This window comes from Vollenhovia emeryi, unplaced genomic scaffold (genome assembly GCF_000949405.1).
Source record: "Vollenhovia emeryi isolate VEMERY1.0 unplaced genomic scaffold, V.emery_V1.0 DF939126.1, whole genome shotgun sequence".
NCBI classification, from domain to species: domain Eukaryota; kingdom Metazoa; phylum Arthropoda; class Insecta; order Hymenoptera; family Formicidae; genus Vollenhovia; species Vollenhovia emeryi.
The window spans coordinates 2,905,473-2,932,196 of NW_011967240.1; the positions used below are offsets into that span (position 1 = coordinate 2,905,473).

At 38.5% G+C, this 26,724-nt stretch overlaps 1 protein-coding gene across 1 annotated transcript in view; it reads right to left on the reverse strand.

Annotated features, from left to right (window-relative positions):
* Positions 1-38: 38 nt before the first annotated feature.
* The window catches only part of LOC105569020 (neuronal acetylcholine receptor subunit alpha-7-like), a 218,285-nt gene continuing 191,599 nt past the window's right edge, over positions 39-26,724 (reverse strand). The window contains exons 5-12 of the mRNA XM_012025139.1: positions 21,327-21,507; positions 18,424-18,499; positions 15,986-16,180; positions 13,439-13,525; positions 12,659-12,768; positions 11,330-11,435; positions 10,667-11,070; positions 39-10,253 (exon numbers count right to left, since the gene is read on the reverse strand). Coding sequence (XP_011880529.1) covers positions 10,086-10,253; positions 10,667-11,070; positions 11,330-11,435; positions 12,659-12,768; positions 13,439-13,525; positions 15,986-16,180; positions 18,424-18,499; positions 21,327-21,507 — 1,327 coding nt within the window. The 3' untranslated portion in view covers positions 39-10,085. The remainder of the gene's footprint in view (positions 10,254-10,666; positions 11,071-11,329; positions 11,436-12,658; positions 12,769-13,438; positions 13,526-15,985; positions 16,181-18,423; positions 18,500-21,326; positions 21,508-26,724) is intronic.

Below are 26,724 nucleotides of genomic sequence, written 5' to 3' on the forward strand. Positions count from 1 at the left end.
GCGTGTGACCGAAAGAAAAGAGGGGGAAGTGGAAGACGTTTATTTTCATTTCATTTATTTCAACAATTTCATAATAACGTAATAATGTTAATAATATTACAATGCGGCGATTACAGTGCTCACCAGTTAACAGGGATTCTCATATCGATCAACGTTGCCTCGAAAAGGAGCCCAGCGTAGAAATATAACAAATTTTTATTCACGCTCTCTTATACCTCCTCCGGTATGGATTTACTATCAGACCAGGCTGTTATCGGAGGCATAATTAAAAGTCAAGTGAGATCGGGTGAGTTCAGTTCAATTGCATCGTCCCACCAGGGTCTATGGAAACAGTAACATTGTTTTTTTTTTTTAATTCTCGCCCTTCTCTCCTCGCATTTCTCGATGGCGATCGATAACGCGCACTTTAATTGTCGATATCTTAATGACTGGTGTAACGGTGGACAATACGAGGCGATTTCTTTCTTTCTTTCTTTCTTTTTTTAAGTACGTAAGGAATAAAGATATAGGTAGGTAATGAAGAGAGTAGATCGCGCTCTACATAGTCGGTTTTCTGAAATCGCATCAGCGCGGCTTTTAACGTCCTTTAAATTCAATAGGTTAGCATCGAGAGATAATTAAGTTGTAACTTCATCTTTTTTTTTCCATTGTTAGTTTAGAGAGAAAGTGATCTCGATAAAGTTCGACCCTAACTGCTAATAGACTACCTTTGAATCACCCCTATAATTACTGTCAGAGTATAACTACGTCGCTATTGATTACAGGCTAGCTTTAATATTCAGTTAATCGATTATTAACCATTTTCTTTTACTCATTATTACGAATATGATTTTAGCATTCAATAGTTTAAATATATATAGTTTATGTTTAGTGGTACAATGCTTAATAGTTTTTTCGCTTTTATTTATTTATTTCTTTATTATTATTTATTTTTTGCGGTAATTTAAAAATTATATTTCTTCTTCGCTGTTTCGCTAATCATCCAGCGCGAATTCTCGTTTCCTTTGTCTCCTTTTCTAAAAATCGGTTTCCCTTTTTCTCTTTTTTTTTCTCTTTTTTTTTGATAGGACAACGCAGCTTTCTGTGGAATCACGCGTGATGAGTTAGCTGAGCGAGGATTCAAAACGGAAGGAAACGAGTATTGCCTGCCGGAAAGAACTGTATGCACTTGTGCTTTTGTAAAAATTCATTTTTAAATTCAGTTGGCTGTGACGCGTTTTTTCTTATCTCTGTTCTTTTTGTATGTATTTTTTTCTCCCGTCCATTTCGTTCACCATGGAATTCTGACGCAAAATGTGTAATACTCGCTTGACTCGAACTCAGGATTTTGTTTCCTCTTTTGTCCGCGATTTCGCACGGTAAATCCGCGTATTACGTGACATTCGACATTTGAGAGCATACGGCAATTTAAAAGTAACGTAAAATCGTAGTGGAAAAAGAATCGTACTTTTGTGCACACTCGCACAAACGTTATGCGTTTTGAATTTCTTTCTATAAACTGATACTATTAGATAATAATTATCCGATAATAAACTCTTTGCTTTCTTTATATCATATTTGTTTCTTTAGTTCGAGGAACTTATTGGCAAAGAGTGATAAGGAATGTCTTCGTTACGTTTCTCAGGACACGGTTTAATAAATCAATGTAACAGCGAAACAAAAGAAAATCAGCAAGACCTCTCTCTAAAATCTACAACACGAAACCATTTCGCAGATTTGTTCGATTTTTGTAACGAATGAATTTGTAAACGATTCTACTTGTTACTTCCGCGCCGCCGTTGATCTTCCACGCGTTAATTACATTCCTATGCAGCCCTATCGCGTACACGTTCGCTCCGTACAGCGCGCTCGTTTACGCTTTAAGGATTAGCTAAAAATTTGGCACTTGAACTTACGCTTCACCTAATCAGTTAGTCTAATTAATTAATTCGCCACCGTTGTAAAAAGAGATACGCGCACGAGCGCGCATCTTAATTACGCCTTTTCTACCTGGTATTCTCGCTTTCGCCTGCCCGCGTTAATCGACCGGTCTACCCGGATGATTGATCATTGCTTTACAAACAATGGCACAAATGGAATTTACACGCAAACCTTGCCCCGAGTCCGCGCCGGCAAAACGATTCGATGACGATAACGTGACACTCGAAATCCGCGTCGCCGCGTGCGAAAAGCGTCGTTTTGCTCTTGCCATTCCGCCGCGATGGCCTCCACGAGCCATCGAACGTCGATGGCGTAGTTTTACAGCGAAAACATTCTATATCTCCATACGATTGTTCCATCAAAAGCGATTTAACCCGAGGTTTCGACGGGCTTTCCAATCGGAGGAATATCGGAGGAATGCCCTTTGCGCCGACTATTAGTCTACCATTGTGTTTTTATCCGATCTGTGTAAAGCTCTCTTGCAACGCCGCGGTATTTGTACCATTTTGCGCGGGTTTAGTATACGATATTTTTCGACAATACGGTCACATTTTTATAGCAGTGTACAGTAGTATTATTTTACAATCGTTTCGTTTCGCACCCTGTCAAGTCACTTGTCTTTATGCGTAGAAATTTGTCGTAAGAACTTAATGTAACGATCGATAAGCAGAACGACGCGATTCATGTAACGAGCAGCAATATCCAACGCGGACGATATCTCGTTTCGCTTAATTTAACAACGGGGCTGAGCGCGAGCAACGATTTACATGCTACGTGTCGTCGATATAATTAAACCTCTGTCGCGTATGTATTATATAACATATATTACATGTATACGTGCTATATACATGTATGTATAAAGAGCGGCCTAATAAGAACGAGCAAGGGGATCGTTGATCTTCCGAACGTTTCTCCACCGATTCAAAGAGTCAGACGTGCCGTTTAAAAAGTGAAAAGCGTCGCCTCTATTTTCTTCGTAACTTCGGCGCTTCGGTCCCTGCACTCCTGACTGTAACGGAGATGAATGATGATCGTGTTTGCCCCACGTTTCACTTCTCCAAGTCACTCTTCATCGAAAGCGTGCGTGTGAATAATTTATTATGAAAAATTCACACTCTTAAAGTCAACGCAAAGTGAAGCTACGCGCGTGTTCGGGAAACGCGCTGCTGTAGTCGATCCGATTGTCGCCGTCGGATCGAGTAAGTATTATACATGTTGATCGCATAAGGATTTTTAAGGATCGCGAGTTTCATTCCATCATTTTTCTATTTTGTCGGAGATTTTCAATTACTCGATCGCGATTACGTGTTTCAATGAAAAACGCACGCATGCAGGTATGTACTACGTTGCATTTGCCCCGAGGATAAAATTGTGCGATCGAATCGTCGGGAGGAAAATTACTTGAACAAATCTCGATGATCTCGTCCCATTTCGCCTCTCGCTTTCCGTCGTGCGGCTAGTTTCAGTGACTAGATCTACGTGTAGAGTTTGTCGCTAGAGCTTCAACTACTTACATCACAGCGAGCTACCGATGCTGAACAGCCGCGAGCAGTTGCGACGACTTTCGTCAAAGCCTTGATTACGTCCCCTTGAGCGATTTTGGTGCAAACGGGATCGGTTCCGCGCGAGCACTCGACGATCTTTACAGCGACGATCTCGCGAAAACTTTTTGCAACCGAGAAAACTCGTCAGCTACACTAGGCGACTAATGGCGGAAGACTTTGGCATGCTATAGTATAATAGACCTTACGATAAATTACACTCGACGGGCAGAGTGCCATCGATACTCTCGCATTAGAGGTAGTATTACATATATCGAGAAGTACAGTTTTCGTCGTCAGCCGCTTGGAGTCATCGGGGGATTGTCTTGACACTTAAACAGGCATAATCGATGAGCAATCGTAATTATCTCTATCGGTAAGTCCTTAGGTAAAGTTCTTAAAACGCTCGAGTAATTAACAGTCGAGTGAAACGGGCTAGAGGTGCTAGTGAAACTCGCATACGGCTTTAACTCGTTATAGCCCGTATGTCCGATGTACGCAGGAGCACTTTACTTAAGGATCTCTGGACAACTCAAGAGCAATTCTTTTTTCTTTACGTCTGGGTATAACGGGTTAATTTCCACGTCACGACGGAAGTGCCGCGTCGGCTCGATGAGACGAAGCCCGTCGTCAGGAATTCCGACATTGGATTATTGCTGACAAATTGGATATCGAGTCCTAATCGATACTCTTTTAAAACCGCCTCCTTGTTTCTGTTGTTCCTCGCTCGACGATCGGTGGACAAGACGTTCGAAAGATCCCTCATCGCTCCGCGCCGAATTTTCTTTTCTTCACCCTGTACATATGCGCTACTACGATATCCTATAAGCCTATCAACCTTCGTTTAGTTAACTCGTATATTTATTTTCTTCCTTCCTTCTTTCTGTCCACCGCAACTACTCCTTAATTGGGAACGATTCGATTCGCGATCGGAAGTCGACTTAATCGTATATCAACGTCGTAGAAAGGAGATTTCAACATTTCGTACACGGGCGAAGAGTCTCGTAGCTAATACGGTTTAATATTATTATTATTGTTATTATTAATAGTAATAATAATATTATCATTTATCGTTAGCGTTAATCGTTATCACTAATGTTATTATTATTATTCCTCTTTTATTACAAGATTATAGTTTATATAACAGCCTCGCGCGTATTAAACTGAGTTATCGATTTTAAAGGCGCAAGTCACGTTAATGCCGCTTATCTTACTCCCCCTCCTCACTTTCTCTCTTTTTCCCTTGTTCGGTCATTCGCTTAAATGTTCAATTTGTACGGAAATTTCATTGTCTGCCGCCGCTTTCGTCTAATTTTGACAAATTAATATAATGGAAAGCAATTAGAAGTCAAAGAAACTTGCCAGTTCCTTTAAATTCAACTTATACAAATCCTTGGATTACGCGTATTTTTTGCGCAAATTTGTATTATTAATCCAAACTAAAAGTTAGAGAAAAAATTGAAATGTTAAGTGTTTAACAGTAACTTAAAGGAATGTTAAATTCGCACACAAAAATGAGTCGTTATGACATTTAATTATATGTTTTAATCTCTGCCAATTTAAATAAATTTTATATATTTTATAATAATGACAGTAATGTGGAAAGATATAAGACAACTTAAACAAAACATTTTATATAAAAACTGTATAACTTAACGTTAATTAAAGACTTTTACATATATTTTACTATTAAAATTGACTGGCAACAAGAATAAACCAAACAAAACTTTTAACTCTGCGTATTTTTTAATTTCACTCTCTCACTCGATAAATCTGTCGAGGCTAATGGCGATTCATTATAATCATTTTCAACTATGAAAGCGGCGGATCATACCACGTTCAAGTACGTTTGCTGCGTTATCTTCGGAATACAGTCCATATCGAGTTCAAGGAGGTGGAAACTTTTCATATGAAATGCATGTCACGTTTCGCCTGATTTAAAAATTTACTTTTACGCAAATTTGGATGTTTGCAGATCTTTCGGCAATAATTTTCCTTGCGATTTCTTGTCGCGAAAGTCGCAGGATGGAGTTTGTATTAAAACATATTAATTTCCGTAAGCGTTTTCATACGTATATCGCAAAATCAGGCAAGTTTCGCATCATGGCGAGAAAAGGATCTGAAGCGTTCCGACATATCAGATTAATTTTATTCGATTACAAACTTCAGTTTTCATGACCGTTGTTTATCTGCATATTGTAATTTTTTATACAAACCAAATAATCCTGAAACCATTTTTCTCCTTAGATACAAACTGTTCTACGATGCAAAAAACTTGCGTTATTTCGTTATCGTTAGTTTCCGTCGTAAGATTCTAATTGTTTCCACGTGAAGGAAAGAATGGTCGTTCCTGTCATCGCTCGTGGTTGTACGTACGCTTATTAATTTATAGGAAAATAAATCAGCGGTTAGCGACGAATTACAGTGAGCAATTTTCTTCAACGTGAATTTCAATATGCGATATGTGATAATGCACATTTGTAAGTATAATTATAACAAGTATAGTCGCACAGTATCGCGCGTACCGTGGTACGTATTATTTTTTTTCTATCTAATCGTTAAACCTCGATTACATTAAGATCACGCGTTGTTTCGCTAACACGATTTTTTGATACCCGTAATGTTCTAGGACTCGTAATCCATATATATCGCTGCTTCTAGATTAATTTTATACCTGCGATATAATTATTCACAATCGATTTGATACGCATACTATGTTCTGCGCATAACAATCGCGGTTAAATTCGAGTAAGCAGAGGCTTCGTTTAAAAAAGCCCTAGCAGTGGAATAATTTTCCTTTAATATTTCAAAGTAATTCGAAATAATGTGACAACACGCCGGTAATTATTTCACTGATAATAAATTTAAAAACAATTTTATCAGTAAGTAATAGCCTCTGTGTGCTGTAATTTTGAAAACGTTCGTCAGTTTGAAAGAAAGCCTGCATATGGACAGAAAGACACGTAAGATCTAATCGCATTTCTCCTCTTATTCTATATATATATAAAAAACAGATGGTATAGTCTTACCGTAATAAAAAACGACGTTAATAATTTCTTTCCACCAACTTGAACTACAGCAAACGTACATTAAAAATGAAAGCTATTGGGATCAGACGTCTTACAAATGACGAGAATTGCAAAGGCATTAAGAAACCGCTATTTTACATCATTAACTTGTTTGAAAACGATACAATCAACGGCACTTTGTAGCCTGGAAGTAGGAAGATAAGCGTTCCCTTATCTGAACGATATTGAGAGGCTTATTCTATTTTTCTTATAGGGAAAAAAGCATGAGAACGTAAAGTTCTTTTGAGCAATGATAAATACATGTAAAAATATGATCTCTCTCTTTCTCTAGCAGAAATGATTCTTTCAAAATAAAATTAAACCGTTGGAAAGTAAATGTATATTACAAACGATGAAATATACATACATTCCTCTTATGCGAGTATACAAATGTTCCCTCAGTTTTCCTTCTTCCTACTTCCAAAGCGTGATGTGTGGCATTAGTTGTTCTAGTTCTAAAGTACTAGGTCAGTTCAGCATGTATTTGGTTCATAAGACCAGGCGTAACGTCATTATCTCGCCAAGTCAATTAGAGGCTAATCGAGCCGTCTATTAATTTTTATATCGCACGAAGAGCAATCGTATCGGCATTAAAACGTCGATGTCTCGAACTACACGTTTATTCCTTTTCTTAGCGAATTACTTCCTTGATTTCCTCTTAACTATTTGACACTTATACTGATTAATCGCATCTCTCGTCTAAAAATCCCTATCCCTTACGAGTTTAATACGAGTTAATCTGTTTCTCCTTGTCGTTTCCGCGCGCTAGAGATCAAAAAAACATCGTATTCTTACTATACTCCTACGCGTAATTCCGTCCACGATACAACACGATCAACAACGATTCATTATTTTAATAATCTTTAATAGTATTTAAAAGGTAACGTGATTGGTTGTCGCGTATCCAGTGCCGATGGCCGAAAACTGTACGATACGACTTGAGTTCGTCTCCCTGATGTCTCGTCGAGACGACGTCCGCCTACGAGTCTGTCCGTGAGCAAGAGCACAACTTCCTTTTCTTTATCAGTCGCCGTCCCACGTTGCTTCTTCTTCCTCCTAGCGTGACTAATCGACTCCGTCGCTTCCGCGCTTTCCCACCACACTCTCGAGCGGCTTCGTGAATTAGCAGAGAACGTAACAAGTGTTAATTTTTGGAATGGACACGAAAGCGAGGTCACACGTTCCCTGTATCGTCTTTTTGCGGATGAAAAACAATATTTCTCGTCATCACCGAACCACTCGTTGATCGTAGCGATTAGTATCGCAATGTTAATTTATACATATAGCATAGTCGTTCAGTTTGAATACAGTTGCCGATATTCGGTGTCAGCGGAAATACGCAGCGGTGTTTCCGAAGGTAATAAGAACGGGAGACATTGAAGTTACATCTTTTCTAATCGAAGAGAGATAAAAGCCCACGCTCTTTTAGCTTTTGCTCTCCGAGACGCTTTTTAAAGGTCGGAAAGAAGTTGCAGTGCTGTCGCGATAACGATTTCTGTAACGGTGTCGTTATAGAGTAGGGAAAAGATTGACGTGTCAGACAATAAAACGTACGCGAATATGTATATTACATAGTACAAAATGTAACGTACGTCCGCGTACGCCCGTGTAGGAGATAACGATCCGTTTTCTCGGTACACATCCAGCAGAAAGTATGTCTGTTTTGCTTGAAATTCAAAACTTGAGGGTCTTGTTGAGAAAAATACGAGATTTTCGGCTTGCGCGGTTTCTCAATTTATATGCAAGTCAGACAGTCAGCCCGAAAAGTTAGCCGTCCGATTCTCGAAATATATAGAGCCGTTTAATATCGCAATATGCATGTTTAATGTGGAGCTCGTATTTACATGATCCCGATGCAAAGCAGGGATCAGAAAGTTGCATTTAAGGCTAAATGCGCGACGAGAATGCGGATTAATGAGAAGACAGCCTCGAACTTGCAGACGTGAAAGAAAGTACATTTGTCCGAAACTGAATTTGCCACGGCGAAAGTTATCGAACAATCACAACCATCCCTCGCACTCTTCTCCCGCGTCCAATTTCTGCATCCTTCCGTAGTGTCCTTCGGGTCTCCCTCGCGACCTACTCGAGAGAGCGTTTTATGTCTCACCGCCACTTAAATCGTAATACAAATCCCCCGTTTATTAAGTCGTCGTCGATTTTTACATACTAATGATACGGATAAGAAAAATTCTCTGGCATTATTTAAATCACCTTGGCAGTTCGTCGTGTGTATTCTGAGAGTGTAACCTGTGCGTTATACTTTTAGCCCAACCCTTGTCCTTCCTCGCCCTTTTTTTATCTCCCTCTTTGCCGTTCTTTTTCTGCTTTCCCCCCTCTCGTCACTTCGTTTCGTACGGACAAAAAGGATCCGTCGCCAGCATTCTCGAGCGCTTCTCTTCTTTTATCTTATCACGGACAAGGACCGATATCAACTGACGTGTAGCAATTCCCACATTTCCTTTGAATATTACGGTTTTACGTATTCTCGAGAATCTCAGTCACACTTGAAAACTTTGATTTTATATCAGTGTTTTTGTTTCTTAATGAGCGCACTACTATATATATTCATATCTCTCGGTTATATTTAAATTTTATATTGTTTGAAATTTGCATTTTTCCAAATTTACGCTTTCGGGGATTCTCCAATTTGGAGTCTTTACGCGGATTCGTAGAAACGTTACGAAACTTGTCTGGACTGCCGTAAGAGTCTCTTAAACCTAGCAATACTGATCCTCGGGTACATTCGAAGATTTCTATATCGTACTAACCTTGGGCCGCAGAAAAGTATTTTTAACTCATTGGCAAATCACGGTTCCATGCGTATATATATTATCGCTCTCGCATGATGTTACGTGCGTGTGTGTACGTGTATGTGTGGTACATCCCCAAGCAGTAGTCGCGGAGGACAGAGTCGAATCTCCCCTTGATTCTCGACTCGAGCGTTACTTATCTCTATGAAAATTCGTAATTGGATCTCTTGTTACAACTAATTATTTGACTCGTTCGATAAAACGTGCCCATCTCAACTGTACAAAGTGTTCGTCACATCGACTGCTCTCAGGGATGCGTGTAACAAACCAGTGTACGTGTTCCTCGCGTATCCTCTTACTCCCGCGTGTCCCTGTGTAACATGTCCTTCGTATTCACGCGTGCGCTCGCGCCGCTTATAAACGGCGCGTCAACGTGTTTCGCTAAGGCGTCCTTGTGGGATAATTATACGATAAAGTTTTACCGTCACTATTACGTAATTATTATTAGTACTATTATCGTTATTCTCATTATCGATAGTGTTATTATTTTCATTATTACTGGTATCATTATGTATATCATAAAGAAACGAAGTTACTCCCCGTATTGCTTTCTTCCTAACGCGCAGGTCTCCGAAACGAAGCGGCGTGCGAACCCGAAGATGAACACCCTTAAACCCGACCCGGTGGAAACCGGTTAAGGGCGGACGCTCGGTTAGAGCGTCGCGAGCGGCGTCCGTCGACGCCGGCGCTCGGCACGCAATCCCCGTCGGCCCCGGAACCACCGGCGGCAGACTGGCTTTTCTGAATCACGTGACGATAATATGCGGCGCTGACAGCAGGACGGTGATGGTAGCGATGATAGTGAACAGAGTAAAAATGATTAGGCACATCCTATCGATCACCATCGCCGCGAACTTCCAATCGTTCGTGATCTTCGTGTTCTCATCCTCGCTCTTCAGTTGATTCGTTATTATCTAAAACAAGATCGTTATTTTTTCGGGATAACTATTGCTGCATTTCTGGGGGGAAAGGGGGGGAGACTTTGATTCTCTCTTTGCCGTTTCCAAGTTTTACAACCCCGACATTTTCCGATTTGAATCTTCCAACTTTAATACTTTCGGGATTTTTGAAACACTGCATCTTAGGGTTTAAAGACATTGAGGCTTTCCAATCTTGGGACTTACGAGCCATTGGGTTTTAGATATCTTGAAACTTTAAGACTTTAGAATCTTGGAAGCTTGAAGCCGCGAGTTCAAAGGGCCCCCCGCTACCCTATTATTTGGAAACTTTCAGAAGACCTTAGGATCTCCTCAAGTTAAATATTTAACAACTTTAAAGACACTAGAGAAATCCCAACATTTTTCCAATTGTTGAATTAGATCGTTACCTTAATCTCCTTCAAAATTAGTACAAGCTCGTAACGAGCGCAGAAGCACGCGTTCTGAAGCATCGTCTCGACCTGCGGCGTTGGCGCGTCTTGCGGATGTGAATGATGGTGCGGCGTATGCGAGATTTGATGGCCGGGGTACGATGAGTGCATGGGCGTCTGCGTCGCGTGTTGATGGTGCGGCGTCGTGGGTGCGTGGCTGTGATGATGATGGGGCGTCGTGTGTATGTGACTGTGGCCGTGACCCATCGCGTGCGCGTGATGAGGTCCGGGTGTGCTGTACACATTGTTCAGCAAATTGTTGTGAGACGCCAGCGCGTTGTCATCCAGGTCCAGGACGTTCGCCAGGAGGGACTTACTACTCCTCTGATGCAGCTCCAGATCGCCGTATGACTTGCTCGCACCTGTCATCCGAAAACGAGTTGTTGCAATTAGAAAATGTCCCACTTTCGATCGTGCTGGATCTTGGTAGCCTAATAATAATATTTTTCTTGCAAAAATTATTCATTCAAGCTAAGAGCTACTTGGAACTTATATACAATTACTAACACAGTAGATAAGAACATTACGTTGACTTGTCACATTTAAGTTACTCGCATAAACAATGCTGTCATCAGCGAGCCAACTGTCTGACTTATGATCTCCGTACGAAATTTATCTTACCCGTGACTGGAGATGGCTTTTGAGACTTTTGTACTTCCTTGTCTTCCGGTTCTGGCCTTGACATACGGAGTATTCGAGGTAGCCAAAATAGGAAAAGTACTTTAACCTGTAATAAAAAAGTTTTGATAGTATAGTCTAATACGTATCTAATTGTGTGCAGATGTATGCAATAATGTAATCAAATCTAATTATGCAAGAAAGTTTGATTTTGCCTATTACTTTTTATAACAGCCTTTCTTAAATATTTATTCTGCTGTGTTTTCAGATCAAGTTAAAATACAAGTCAATATAAAATATAATTGTCAATGTTATTCGCACATGACGATGACTAATTAAAGTTTAAGAAAGCCATTTGCACAAGTGTTCTCATCTATTTTATTTCCCTATTTGAGCTTCTTGACACTTTGCGGCTTAGAATCATTCACACTCGTTAATTTAACTTAGCTTAGGTGCGTGTGTTCCGTTTACAGAAATCTGATCGCGCGGGAAATCAATCTCCGAAATTTACATTCTAATTAACGTGACGTCCGGCGAAAAATTCGATTATACGTGATTTATTATCGCAGCGTGCATTCGGCAGAGTAGCCCTTAATTATTCGCCCATAAAATTCCTGATTTATCCATGATGAAAAGAGAGCGATGTATCGGCCTCGACAACGGCGAGTTGCATTTTAATTAAAACCATAATTATCTACCGATACGTACGGAAGTCATATAGCACCGGCAACGAATTGAATCGAGCTTCAACAAAATGATTTTCATATCTCTTGCGAGAATAAAAAGGACCTTAATAAGATGTTTAGCTAGTACGTTTCTAAGAAATAGTCTCAGAAAGTATTGTAAAAAAATTGCTTAATTCCAGAAACAATTGGAAGAAAATACACAGATAAATAGATAGCGAATAAATAATTTGTAAGGTAAAATTCTAGAGATAGTTTATCGTTGGTTTGTACCGATTTTATCGGATATTAATGCGTTCTACTCCGTCCGATTAACTGTACGCCGACAAAATTAGTCACTGCTTTCATTTTATTGTCTTATCGCAAATTTGTCATTAACTCTGCTGCGGAAAGCCCGTGTACCTCGATAAGTTTCACTTAAATTTAGATAGAAATTTAAAACAAAAGTATACACTTCACAGATGTAACAAGAAAAGTGTAGATTAATTCGACACTAGTTATATTTAGAATGCTTTACTGTGTTCAAGGTGTTGACTAATTAACTAACGCAACACTAGCACTGCAGTGCTGGCATCGAAATACAAGGTGATTAAATTGTAACAATCTCAGTGTTATGTTATATGCTTTGATATCGATCGTAGGAAATTACCCATCGACCCATTTCATGGGAGTCAGCATTTCGATGATGATAGTTCAAGATGAGGATCGTGCTGACTACGCTACTGGCCACCATAAACATGATGCAATTGAAATATGTTCCTGAAAAACACAAGAGTAAATACAAGATAGTAAAAGATAAGTGTAAGAATTTAAAAGAAACCTAAATTAGTAAACAAGTGACTCTGCTTCAATGTTCAAAAAATTCCAACTTTATTATATTCGTTGGATAGGCATTAATATTGCTCAACTTATTGTCAATTCTTTTCCTGTAGTATATAACTTTTGTAATAGAAGCAGAAATATTATGTTTCAATTATACATTAAATGCAATTGATGAACCGGTCTAAAAATTTATAGTTTCCTTTAAATATATGTACAATCACATCTAATGTAAACAAATGATATTTTTCTAAAACTAAAATTGTACTTGTGCGATTAAACTTACGATTATAAATACAGATTACATTAATTCATATTAAAATTCATATATTACAAAATTCATACATAAATTCATAGACATTAGTGACATAATATTGCTGTGAAATTGCTTTAACTTTAAGTCAAAGAGTATTAGTTAGCATCTGCTTGTAGGCGATGCACAATCAGGGAACAATGTCTTAGAAAAATAGGGTGAGAGGAAAGGAACAAGGATTTGTTCCCTTCTTCTCGCCCTTTTTCCACTCAAACGGCTCGCAATAGAGGCGATCAATCACGCTGCTTCCTCACATTGAAAATTAATCATTTCGAAAACCAGTCAAAACAAGCTTACCTAAAAGCGGCACAGCGTCGGACGTCGCCGGCATTGTCTCGGCAACCATATTCAGGAACACAGTAAGGGACAGGAGGATGGTTACCCCTGCAAAAGAGGTTCGTTGGCTTCGATTAATTAATGTTAAAGTCGAGTGCGCGTCGAGGAGGTGGTCAGGCGGGATCAACCCTCGGTCCTTGAACGCTCGAAGGGCCTCCAGCAACCCACGCTGAAGGCTCTTCGATTCTCAGTCCGTATACCCTAAGGCGATGTGGTTTCTCCAACTTCGCCGTATCGAATGCGGTGACACATAAAGGTATTCTTTACATTTCTGTTTATACTCTTTGAGGACATAAGAACAAATTTATATAGAGAATTTACAAAGAGAAATATATCTTTTTAAGAGCGAACGATGCAATTTTACCGATTCCTAGTTTCGATTAGATCTTGAGTAAGAAACTTCAGAGACAGTTCGCACCAAGTACCTTAAGTATCCGGCACAGCTCGGGCTTTGAACTCGGTACTCACTCGCGAACCACCGCGTCGCGTTAAGAGGCACTTCCAAATTATTTAGACTTTCAAAACGCCGCGGCATCTGCAGCAGATGCCTCATCTGAATATCAGACTTTACTCGAGCTTTATCGAGGCTCGTGATAACGCGTTACCCTCGTGATAAGAGTTGCCCTCGAGTTCCTTAGAAACGAAAGTCAATTGTGATTGAGCCGCATTGTTTTCTTTCCAACTCGTTTCGTTTTCTCTTGAAACAGGACGTTTGCAATCATTTCAACGTAGTGGAAAATCTGTGCCACGTTTTTAAGGCGATTTATAAACAATTAAATTCGAGATAAGAAATCCAAGTAATTTAAGCTTAAAGAATTGAATCTCTTACACTATCTAAAAGTCAATCGGCGGATTATCACCGAAAACAGTGAATAGTCATTGATTCACAGTTATAAGTACACCACTGCAATTTTCAGTAGTATACTTATATCTGCAAATCACCGACTATTCACTGTTTTCAGTAATAATTCATTGATTAACTTTTAGAGAGCGGAGAAATAAAGAGAAAAGAAAAAAAGAAGATTAGACAATCTGTGCATTACACAATGCTCCATATCTTCAAACTTTTTCGATATAAATCGATCTATTCTTAATGGAAAAACTATATAATTGCAAATATAGAATATAATTGTCAAATACAAAATGTCTAATCCATATTCACATTTGTTTACATATCGCTCTCAACGCTGAGAAAATCGCCCTAAAGTGCTCTGCCTCCGTGCAGAGCCCATTGTTAATCGTATCTCGATCTACGAGTAGATATAAACCTTAAGGAAATTCGCAACGAAGACGTCTGCGATTGTTCGACATTGTCATTCCATTGTCGGCGTATCTCCGCGTCGATGACGGCGATTGTCGCGATCGCTTCCGAATTCGATGGATATTCAGCAACGCGCTCGCACGCTCGAAGAAACTCTACGACCTGAATAGAAGGCCCGCCGAAGTTTGCGCACCAGGACGCCGTTTCAATCGGGATCGGGGCGAAATCTAATCGCGTAAACGCTCGATGCGCTTAGGGAACTCCCGCACCCCGGCTCTAATCACGGGAGCGTTTACATGGCAGCGTGAGGCGAGGCAGGCAAGGAATCGGAATTATGCAGCCGAGCGATTCGAGCCGTAGGAGGCAGGATTTCTCCCGGGCATCCGGCTTCTTGGTAAATTCCAGAACGACCACGCTTACGGGGAAACAATGAAATAACATGTCACGGATAGCATCGATGCAATCTTTCTCTATCTATATAATTGTAATGTTACAACTATGCGTGCGGGGGAAAGAAAATGAAAGCGCTTCGTTACGTTGCACTGAGATGACGCCGGGCATTTTTATGCTGGGCGAACTGTCAGCTAAGCCACCGTGTTAATTGTGAATCATTTGTCATTTTTGGAGTTACGATGATTTTTCATTTTGCTCTACCCGCACATTATATTCATCGATATTTTGGAAAAAAAAAACATCCCGTTGAAAATGCGGTTAAATAGAATGTGTTAAAAGTAATTATAGAGAAATCAATTCTTTTTTTTTGCAATAAAATAATAAAGAGAATAAAAATGTCCCCTTTTAAAGTTTTAAATCTATTTTAGCAATTTGTTCCGAAAATATTTCTGTAAATGTGTTATTTAGATTTGCAGTTGCCGCGCGGCATGCGTCTTGCGAGATTTCGATTGTTCTCCTCGCGGTAATAATTGCGCGACAATGCGAAATCGCATTCGAAGTTTGAACCTCGACGAACCAAGTTTTCGTATAGCGGAATTTCTCATTGATGCTAATTTCCACATTGAAATGTCGATAAAGTTCCACGATCCTCGATTGCGAAAGAAACTCGCGAGGACGCGGTACAAAATAGTTTCTTCACGGTGCCCGGATGCGGGAGAACCTGCCAACCGGAACTAGGTCGGACCTAATCGCGCAAACGTCTGATGCTCTTAGCAAACAGGGACGTGCCTAATCGCGAGAGCGTTTACGGGCTGTCGGGGGCAATCGGAGTTTTGCATCGAGTTGAAACTTGCCGAGGGAGAGTTTCTCGCCGGAATCGGGCGGCAGGGTGAACCCGAGGACGGCCATGCTGGCAATCAGGACGCACGGCACGATCAGGTTGAAGAAGTAGTAGAGTGTGCGTCTTCTGATGATGACGACGAAAGTAATGTCTATGTACGGCTCCGGGCAGCAGTTGTAGTAGATTTCGTTCCTTTTACCGGGTACCCCTAAGCAAGACAGAAAGAGGAATTAATACCAATGAGTGCATTACTGACGTAGATGACGTTTAATTCTAAGAAACACAAGTAGGAGACCGAAGACGCGGTGCACGATTAAAATTTATAAAAATTATAAAATTCAGACTGTTGAAAACAAGGTAAAATATTTTATAGTACACTTGAACGTTGAAAAGATTCTTGCACTTGAGAATTTACTGAGAAATTAATGGTTCGCATTAGCCCCTCGTGGTCACGCTTGAGTAGAATATCAAATTGGTCACACAGGGTCAAAGTGATCCCAGCAACTTTAAATGGTTGCCATGTCTAAACTATTCGTTGCACCGGATTAAAAGGTTACTGAACATTCTTCAAACGTTCTGAAATATGGGTCAAAAAATTTTTAATTTTAATTTTAACATGCTTAAACAAATTACGAATGTAAAAAGTCGGGAAGGATGACTTTTTTACTGAAAACTTCAGAGCTCTTTAAAGATTTAATATTTTTTGGAAAAATTTGAACGGTGTCCATACTCTAGACGGATAACGCTTTAAAAGAAACTTTGTGTAATACTGCGCGTTCCAAAGAAGGTATTTGTTTTAAAAAATGAAAAGGGTCGTTTTAGAGAAAAGTGAGATGTGCTTACTACAAAAATGTATTTATTTATATAATTATTTTGACTCTTGTCTTAAACTCTCGCTGAAGTTAAAGTGACTCCAGTGTGACAACGAGGAGTTAATACCGTTCATCCATGCCTGACAGATAGTTCCAACAAGCGATGAACTTGAAATTTTTGCCAAACAGAAATTCTCAGGTAAATATTCAATCCAGCGCTTAAATATGCCCCGGCGATCGATGCGCTGCCAATAAAACAAAGTGCACTTTGAAACGTAACAAAAAGTTGCTGGGAGGGAAAAATTTCTCTCGGCTCCTCCTTGAATTATCCCGTGCAACAGGGCAAAAAAAAACGGAAGATTCTATCTTACGCTTTTCCACCGGGTACAAACTGGTGCGCTTTGCTGCAGCTGCAGTTACTTAAGATACATTTCTACCACAAGTCTCATAACCGCGGCACATACATTGCACGTGTACGCCGACCTACGCTATTCCCACGCGTAATGCATCGTACAATTTTTCGAGATACACGAGATACGCGAAGCGAATGCTTTTATTCCTGCGTTGGAGGAACAATAAAGACGGCACACCATTTCTTACGTTTGCCCACCATAAATTTATCAACGGCAAATTACACGTAATTGGACAGTACATCATAATCGTAATGTTTCTCTGGCAATTATAGAGGGAAAAGTACAAACCAGATGTTTCTATCTTTGCGCTGCAATACGGATATTACATGAATTTCATTCATAACTTCATTTTCAACCTATTTGTATTGCGTGTAATCGAATAATAGAGTACATGTAATTGCAACTCTTTTCTTAGTTCTGCCAATTCAAAGTCCTTATTAATGGAAGATGTCATCAATTGACCTTGTCATTATTTCAATCTTGACAAAATATGTAACATTGTAAATTTAAATTTAATAAATATTTTATGTATTGTGAAAAACGTATTCTCTGAATTTAAAATTGAGTTTTAAAATGTAGTTCACGCGACTCTACCTCGCGGACTATCGTTTCGAGTATAGATGGGTTTCGATGTACGAAAACTAACTTTATATAAAATATCGGAATAAAAGGAAAATTTTATTATTCGCAGTATTTAAAATCCTGCCTGCCTATATTTAAATTGTAAATACGATCTTGCAAATTTAAACGAAAGCTTTCGCGTGGCTGGAGATCCAACAATTATTTTGCACAGCAAGAGTAAACAAGAGTTGGCCAGTTATACGGCATAGACATCTGGAAGTGAAACATCGTAGCTTAAATCCGCCCTTCGACAAGTTCTCAGGCGATTATTCATGGACTATTACGAACTATTATTCGCTTCTCGAATCAAGCAATTTCTCTCGCGACACTTTACCGATCGCCCAATGTGTTCGCCAGCGAAAACACTAAACTTCGGACGCGCGCGAAGCGAGCCGCCACGTCCCGCCTGACCCAGATGCAGGCAATTTTGACAGGGACAAAGTGAGGATCAATACCGGTTCCGATTTGCGAAACGATTGATCATCCGCCCGTGGCCGTGCAAGACTTTAGAATTGCTAATCGGCCGGGAATCACTTTTGGCGCCGGGGCAAACTATCCGGGCGTGGCGACGTGAACGGTTCCCGATAAGGACTGTAAAAACTCACCCAACAGATCCCACTCGCCGTTAGTGATGAAACTGCTGATGTCACCTCCGGTCTCGTCCTGCAGCTGCAGATCCAACTGTCGACAATTTATGACGGTCGATTAAAGGAAAGTTATTGCAACCGCGCCGCATGTAAGACGGCTGTTTCAAGAGCTACGGAAAAGTCTGTTCTAACAGTACGGCAGGGACACACAAGTTGTCGCTTTTTATTCGTTAGAAAGAATAACGTGCCATATATTAAAGCCAGAGCTCTCTTTGCGCTACAGATTTTTCGGAGCACTTTTGATATTAAAAAAAAACAGATTTACTGTAATTTATTATTTCTCCTTAAATGTGATACTATCGAATATCGCAGCACACCTTCTAACAATTTATAAAAGTGGAGTGTTACGTATATTTGTACAAAGATTGACAATGACAAATCGCGTAAGTACAAGTACCTTCAAATTAATAATAAAACGATAACAAAACATGAAACGCGAATAATATTATTTTTTACCAAATGCTCTGTTGATTTATTGACTTTATATAGTCTTGTTGATATAGTTCATGTGAGTTCATGTATATTTACGTAGTTCTATATAAAGCTTTCGCAAACCTGCCGCAATTTCTGCCGCGCGTTTGAATATCGATGCAAACTTTTTTCGCGTTGACGTTCGGGCGCAATCTATGACGAATTAATATCTGGGAGCGAATTGTTAAATGAAAATGGACGATCAAATCGAAAAGTCTGTTTTGCATCTCGTTCGTATTCAGCGGATCGAACCGAGCTTGGGAAAAGCATGGCATATTCCACTGGCTTCCTTCCTTTTGCCTCCATTCGCTTCCATTTCGTTCTGCTTATTGTCCTCCTTAATGAACCCCTGAGCGTCCTCGAATTGCCTGGCACCGTGTAATTCGCATCCTCAATTTTAATTATTCCGAAGTTGCACGCTCGACAATTGAGGGCTCGCTAGGTACATTGGTCGTGTGGCACAGACGCACATTTGCGCGATAAATCGGCATGCGCAAATTGCACGCGACTATGAAACTTTTGTCGTTAGCAAAATTATCGTTACCGTAATCGGGTAACATTACACGGCTACGCAGCTATCTACAAAACATGATTTTCTAAACTGTGCCTTCTACTGCTGGCTTCAAGTTAACATTATTTTATAAGGAACATCAAGGAATCGGCACGTCGCGATATTCTTTTCTGTTATTTATCTTGTGTAAAATTATCTTGTGTAAAATAATTTTAGGTAAATTTGTATCTTCACTAATTTACAACTTTTATTATACGTATATAATTTAAGTCAAATTTCTCTTAAAAAATGTATATTATATTATATTAGTATATTATATTCTACTTTCGATACTCATTTAAGACATGTGAGCGCCAGAAAAGATTTCTTTCTAACACGGAGTGAATGGTATACGGATGAAATAGCGACAGAAAAATCGCGCGCTGGCGAGAATCGCGAATTGCGTATTCTCTCGTTCATTGTCCTTTAAACGCATTTTCCATGATTCGTAAATTTTCTGCGATTCACTGAAATGGCGTTTGCCGTCTATGCCGATGTTTCGACCAAACACCGAGTGCATTTCGCTTGTTGCGGTATCTCTGGAGCGTATGCTGAATCTAGTACAACCGCGTATCTCGAGCATTGTACAGAAAATGTTTTAACGTCACGCGCGAATTCTTGTAAAAACTTACAATAAAATTTATGAGCAAGTAAAAATCTCCGAGATTACATTATGTCCCTCTTAGAGCTTTTATTATTTATATTTTATTATATAAATTATGTATCTTATATCTATAATTTTTAGAAGTTTATTAAATCAATGTATTTTTATACAAATCGTTTGATAGATACGTTACTTAAAGAATAAAACGACATATCTTCAACAAAAGTGTTGACGGCATGCAAAGAGATTTTGCATTGATATTCAAACACGCACACTGAGAAAAATGTCCGATTGAATATAATCGGATAAATCAATTACATAATAACAAACGGATATATCCAATAAAATTGTATATCCGATGAAACATATGATCGGTTTTTCAATAAAATTTTATCGGTAACTGTATTTTATCGGATAAATTTCATCGGATGTATCCTTAATTTAATCGGAAAGCGTAATCGGAAAAATTAACCATCGGAAACACTATTTAATAAGTTTATCCGATGGAAATTTTTCTCATTGCAGAAATGGTTTTAAACCGTGAATGTTAGAGGAGATAAAAATCAGAAAGTAAACAACAAAGAAAATCTTATTTAATTTTACGAAGACTTTCTCTTAGTAGAATTTTTCGATGAATACCAAGATATTCAAAGCTAAAACAAAATTGGCACAAATATATGGCATCCAATTATACTTTGCAGGGAACAGAACGTATAAATTTCTTTTTTATGTAATTATTTTGTACAGACTTTTCTCGCTCGATTCAAATAATCATTCAATTTTGTTCATGGACAAACGAGCGCAGTCCCGGCTTGCATCGGAGAATGCACTCGTGGAAAATGCGCCAGCATTACGCGATCGGAGTACTTTACCCAAAGCTCCGTTCTTAGGAATTTCACGAATCGTTCTCGCAAGCGAATCTTACAGTGTCAAACAGTGAAAATTTTCTCTCTCTCTCTCTCTCTCTCTCTCTCTCTTCCCTTCCCTCATTCTTTCTGCCCGTCTGCCTCTTTCTCTCGTTCTCGTGCGCTAATCAAACTACTCGGCGCCGCCCGCTTTGAATTATTTCCGGGTCTTGGGACTATACCGTCGAGAAGTACCGACGTGCTTCCGACAGATTGGAAAATTTGTAAGTTCGGTGTCTATACTGAAGAAGCGAACATCGGGACAGGATGGATCGGGAAGCGACGACGATTTGCTGACCCAATTCCGTAATGCCTTATCCCCTATGCTCACCTGAAAGCCGTCGTACGTCCAGGAACCGAATTTCATCTCGCAGCGCTGATCGTCAAAGGGAAACCAGGTAATGTCTATCTTGCAAGTGCTCTTGAATATACCGGGCGGCACGTACAAGCAGGTCCCATTGTTCTTTACGACGACGTTCGTCGGGTAAGTGCCGTCGAAGCCCTCGTCGGCGCTGTAACGAGCAATCACATTAACTTTTTGATACTGGAATACAGCGAGCCGATGTAATCGGTGGACTCGACACGGTAAACATTCGAGGACAATTAAATCGATCCCTTCGAATTCTGAAATTAAACGTTTGAGTTTTGTCGCTTTGCTTAGAGAATTGTGAAATTGCATATATTTACAAGTCATACGCTTAATTAAAATTGAAACTATAAGTATTTTGCTACGACTCATTTACATAAAAATATGTAAAGCAGAAGCAGTCGATATCGACGTTACATTTACTATCTTTCAAGCAAATTATTTTATTCTCCTCCCCGTTGTTTTATACTTTCTATTACTTTTATTCCCACTTTCTATATACAGAAGTCCTTTATCACGAAATTTGTTTTATCACACTCGTATAATAGCCGTTTGTTTAATACTATTATGTTATACAATTTTCGTGATTGAGAACGTAGACTTGTGTAGGACGTCTATCTTTCTTTACTCAGGAGACAAAACAATATTGGAGAACACGTGAGCAAGAACCTAATACCAGAGCACTGATGTCCCCGAAGTAAACCCGTCAGTTTATTCCTACCCTGCAATAATTTAGGGATAATTCAGTTGCCCCTAATGTTGCTCTTTCGGTCACGAGGGCAAGCAATGGCTACCTACTCTTTTCTAATTTATATATCGCAATTAATCCTATTTCGCGCTCATTAACTTCTACTTAAAAATTACTAGAGGAAAGTACCCTATTATAAGATAGGCTCCTAATATGGGATAGCGGAGTTTCTGCTAAAGTAATTGGCATCATCTTTTTTGCTGGTTCCACCATGAATTTATTGCCCTTGGAGTGAAATCTGTTTAGTGGAAAATTCATTGTTAGATCATGTAAACGTTGCGAAAAAAGATTTGTGGGTGAATTTGGACGTTGAAAACCTACTGTCTCGTATTAGAATCCTCTATTAATAAAAATAGTGATTCTAATTTCAAAATCCGTCCTAATTCAGCGGCGTAAGTTGCATAGCATAAAATTGTAGTATAAGTGAGAAAGCGTGAATTGAAAATAATTAAGTAAAATAGTAAGCAAGGAACTGCAAGATACAAAAAGTACTAATGATAATGCAATTTTAATTACAAATAAATAACTTCGTAAACTGCAACAAATTCGAGGTGAACCTTAGCAGAGCCAAACTTGCATCTGCTTAAAAATTTTGTTACTATCAAATTACTCGTATAAACATTGGTATAATATATCGATATAAGTTTATTAATTATCGTGCAATCAATGATCAATCGTCGTGACGGAATTTTGCTGTATACGTTTAGAAAATATGTTGATAATAAACGGCCGCAATAAAAACAAACTGCCGTCGTAACTACAGAGTAGCATTTAAGTGTGCAGTATATCTTGACATCTCGCGCAGTAAAATAAATTACCGCGAAGGCAAACGTTACTCTCTTGAAACGTTATTCGTAGTGATATTCTTCCAAATTTAAGGCGCATTCTGCCGAAATTTTTCCGAAAAATTCAATCTCAATATAAAAGATTACAGGCGAGTTTTCGCGTTAGCCCACAATTGCATGCTGAAAATGTAAAAATAGCTTTAACCAAACTGATTTAAACTTACAATAAACATTCTGACAAGAAGGATTTAGCATTTTATGCAGAAGTTAAATTAACCAAACCGATCAGATATCCGATTGTCCTATTGCACAAAAATTTTTTTATTTATCGACATTTACTTAAATTTGCTATAATAATATCTTGACATAAAAATTTATAAGAAAAGTTAAGAAAAATCTTGAATGCGTTTATGCGTGCAAATTAATACTAAAATATAAATTGATAATATTAGTAAATACATTAAATTATTAGTTACGCAAAATGGCCAGATAACGCGATCACCGAAATCTTTGGAGAAAAGAGAAGTATTCTCCAGTTTGCGTTCTCTCCTTACCACTTATATTCTCCGGTTGTATTACTCGTTATTTACGATAAAATTACTTAAGATATTTCTTAAATATGAATTCTGGTACTACTTGGATTCAATGCAATTTACGACGTACGATTAAATCTCAGTAGCGTTGCGTTAAAGCAGACTCGAATAGACCAGCGGGAGCTAATTATGGACGAGTCTACCCCAGGCCTTTGACGTCCTACCTCGCTTGTCTTACACCCCGTTCGATTCCGTTCCATTTGCGTTAACTAACAAGAACAAACGCCAACTTTTTACATGCACTCGGACGCGAATTGACGCGATACTTATTTTTGCAACTTTTTCCCGAGAGAACCGACTTTTCTCTTGTTGTAAAAATCAACAGCCCTGTCATAACTTTAGTGATTATTTAAGCAAGCTACACGCGATACTCGTTTTGCAAAATAATACGAGTGAGGCCAACGGTGTTACTTGTCCAGTCATTTAAGCAGCATTTTCACTTAAACGTTAAAAATAATACAGAAACGTAATTTCTTTTATGTCATTTTTTCCATTGGTTCTATATCGAAAACGTGAAAGGTGAGTGATGTTACATTAAATTAAAAGTTTCTTGTGAGAGAAATTTGCAAATGTCAATATTCAAATTTTTAGAGGAATCGATATGCATGCTTTTTAATATTTAAGAGTCATTTTTATGTAATATTACGTAAGCAGAATATTTTTACATAATAATATTTTATAAGAAAACTACAATTTTTAAACTATCTGATGAAATATTAATATAATGCCTGTTTTTCAAGTTTGGCACAAATTTTCTCCCAATAAAACATTATATAACTGACATCTTTAAAATGAGCGCTTCTATTAACGGCGAACTTGTCGATCGGTATCAAAATATTTTCTTTTAATTGATAAAACCTGTTGTCCTACTGTCGCCGAGATAAATTTTTCTTCATTAAAGATTTTCTTCTGATCGCAATGGTGAAAAAAAACGATAACTATATATGAAGTCACGTAAGACTGATCCAAGGGATAGCTTAATTAAATTCTTTTTCATCATGTGCCCCTTTAACCTGCGGCTTGATTACTCCTCTGGCTTAGAGTTATTCAGGAGTTTTAAATTTCTTAAAGATTCTTGGTGATGGCTGGCTTTCCACTCATTTAATACTGCAAATAAGAGCTTATAGCAGAAAAAGCTGAACGGTGGTCCCCCCATTGAAACGAATTTTTTAATCGACGTAGCAACAACGAAAAATGCCAGCCTATTCCTTGTTCGATTTATTAATATCTTATTAATGTGCAAAAGTGTGATTAGTCTTACACTTAGAGCACCAGATAGAGAAATTTGTCTTATTGTTAGTGAAAGTAATAATTAGATAAATAGATATACATGTAATAACGTTGAGGTGGGACAAATTAATTCAATAAACTGTACATTAAGCAGAGAACTGGCCTTTATCTTCATCAGGACAAAGGGAAAATTCTATTATGCCGTGGACTTAGTTTCCCGATAATACGCGCCGTATCCGTTTTCTTTATTTAATCAGGCGTACACGAACGAGCTCACGAGCTTGGAGAAAATATTTGCAGGAAGGGATGGTGCGCTCTCCGGCCACATTACATCCTACAAAATAGAATATTCTACTTCGAGTGCGTGCCTTGTGTGATAACGAGAAAGATCTAACAATAAAAGGAACACTCCTACGGAAGTCTCGAGGCTCAAGCTTTTTTACCATCGCCGCATAGTTCGCATCGCATCATTTTTATGTAATCTCGAAATAAACCAAAGCCTGCGTCATTCGTAAAAGTAATAAGGGCGAGGGAAATTTCTCCTTTCTGTTATTAAAATTCTTTATGGACTCATTGTTCACTCCGCAGTTTTTCGCGTGACAATGTGAATATTATTACGAGAGCAAGGGCACCGTAAGATTATAATTTAAGATTCTTTACGGTTACATTACACTATATATGTATATAATGCGTCATTATCTCCCACATCGTTCCGTTTCATATCTGATACACAAAGCGTGCATGTATGTATTATTTAAAAGAAATAAAATATTTCTTCTTCATGTACGGCTGACATATCGCTGATATATATCACTGATGCACTCTTCGAGTTTTAACCAAATTGATTATAAACGTGCATTTATTTTAACCAATGTATAAGATAATCAGCACCTTGTGTTGTCATTTACAATTAAGAAACATTGAAAGGGTAATAATTTAGAATTTGTGGTAACATTTAAGTATATACAATAAGTTTTACGTCAGATATAAGTAGAGGAAAGTCCCCTATTATGAAATAGACTCCTAATAGCGGAGTTTCTGCTAAATTAATAGGCATCATCTGTTGGTTCCACCATGAATTTATTGCCCTTGGGGTGAAATCTGTTTAGTGGAAAATTAATTGTTAGATCGTGTAATCGTTGCGATTACCTGCTATCTCATAATAAAGGACTTTCCCCTAACCGTTTCGTTTCTCAGCTAAACGTAGGCTCGCTGGACTTTTGTTTAAAATGGGACTTTGCAACTGTTTGCATTTCGCGATATAAAACTCCATTTTGAATAATTCACATAAAACGGTCGTGAGGCGAGATTAGAGTATACGATCGTAAACAGGAGCCTTATTTCGCTTGTGCTAAAATTTGTAATTTAAATCAGATGACAATACTATCTTATGTAATCTTGGAAAAAAGATTTTGTAAGTGAAGAGCTTTGACTATGCTCTTCAGTAGCTTCAAGGTGTGCTCCACTTAATAATGGGAAGAGGGTAACCTCAGATTCTCTTGCGAATACTTAATGAAATCGTCACGAAGTTACCAAGAATCGAGACGAGTCATTTATTCTCAGAGCGTTATCTTACCGTTCTTATCTCTTCCGCGTAATACCAGAGAATAATATAATTTTTAACAAGAAATCATATTTAAATACAATTCCGCAACTTTTTTACAGCAGTCGCAAATTGTTCATAATTATATATTTCCTTCTCTGTTATTAATGCACATTCATTGCCAGTAAATCTGTAATCTTTTTCAAGTTTGCAAGTAAATTAATTACCTACTAATAATTTTTCTCGCGGTTTAATTAGCGCGTTTGCTTAACAATATTGTTTCGTGTTCTACGAATATAATTTCGTTGTGTTGAAAGACTCGATCTTTAATTACTAAAGTCCCGTTCATGAAATTTGTTAAGCAACGACAGTTACACAGTTAATCAATTAACTGTATTGAAAGGTACAATTACCTTGGCGAACTAAAACTTCCGTGCAAATAATTCTGCTCTGCAGTAAATTA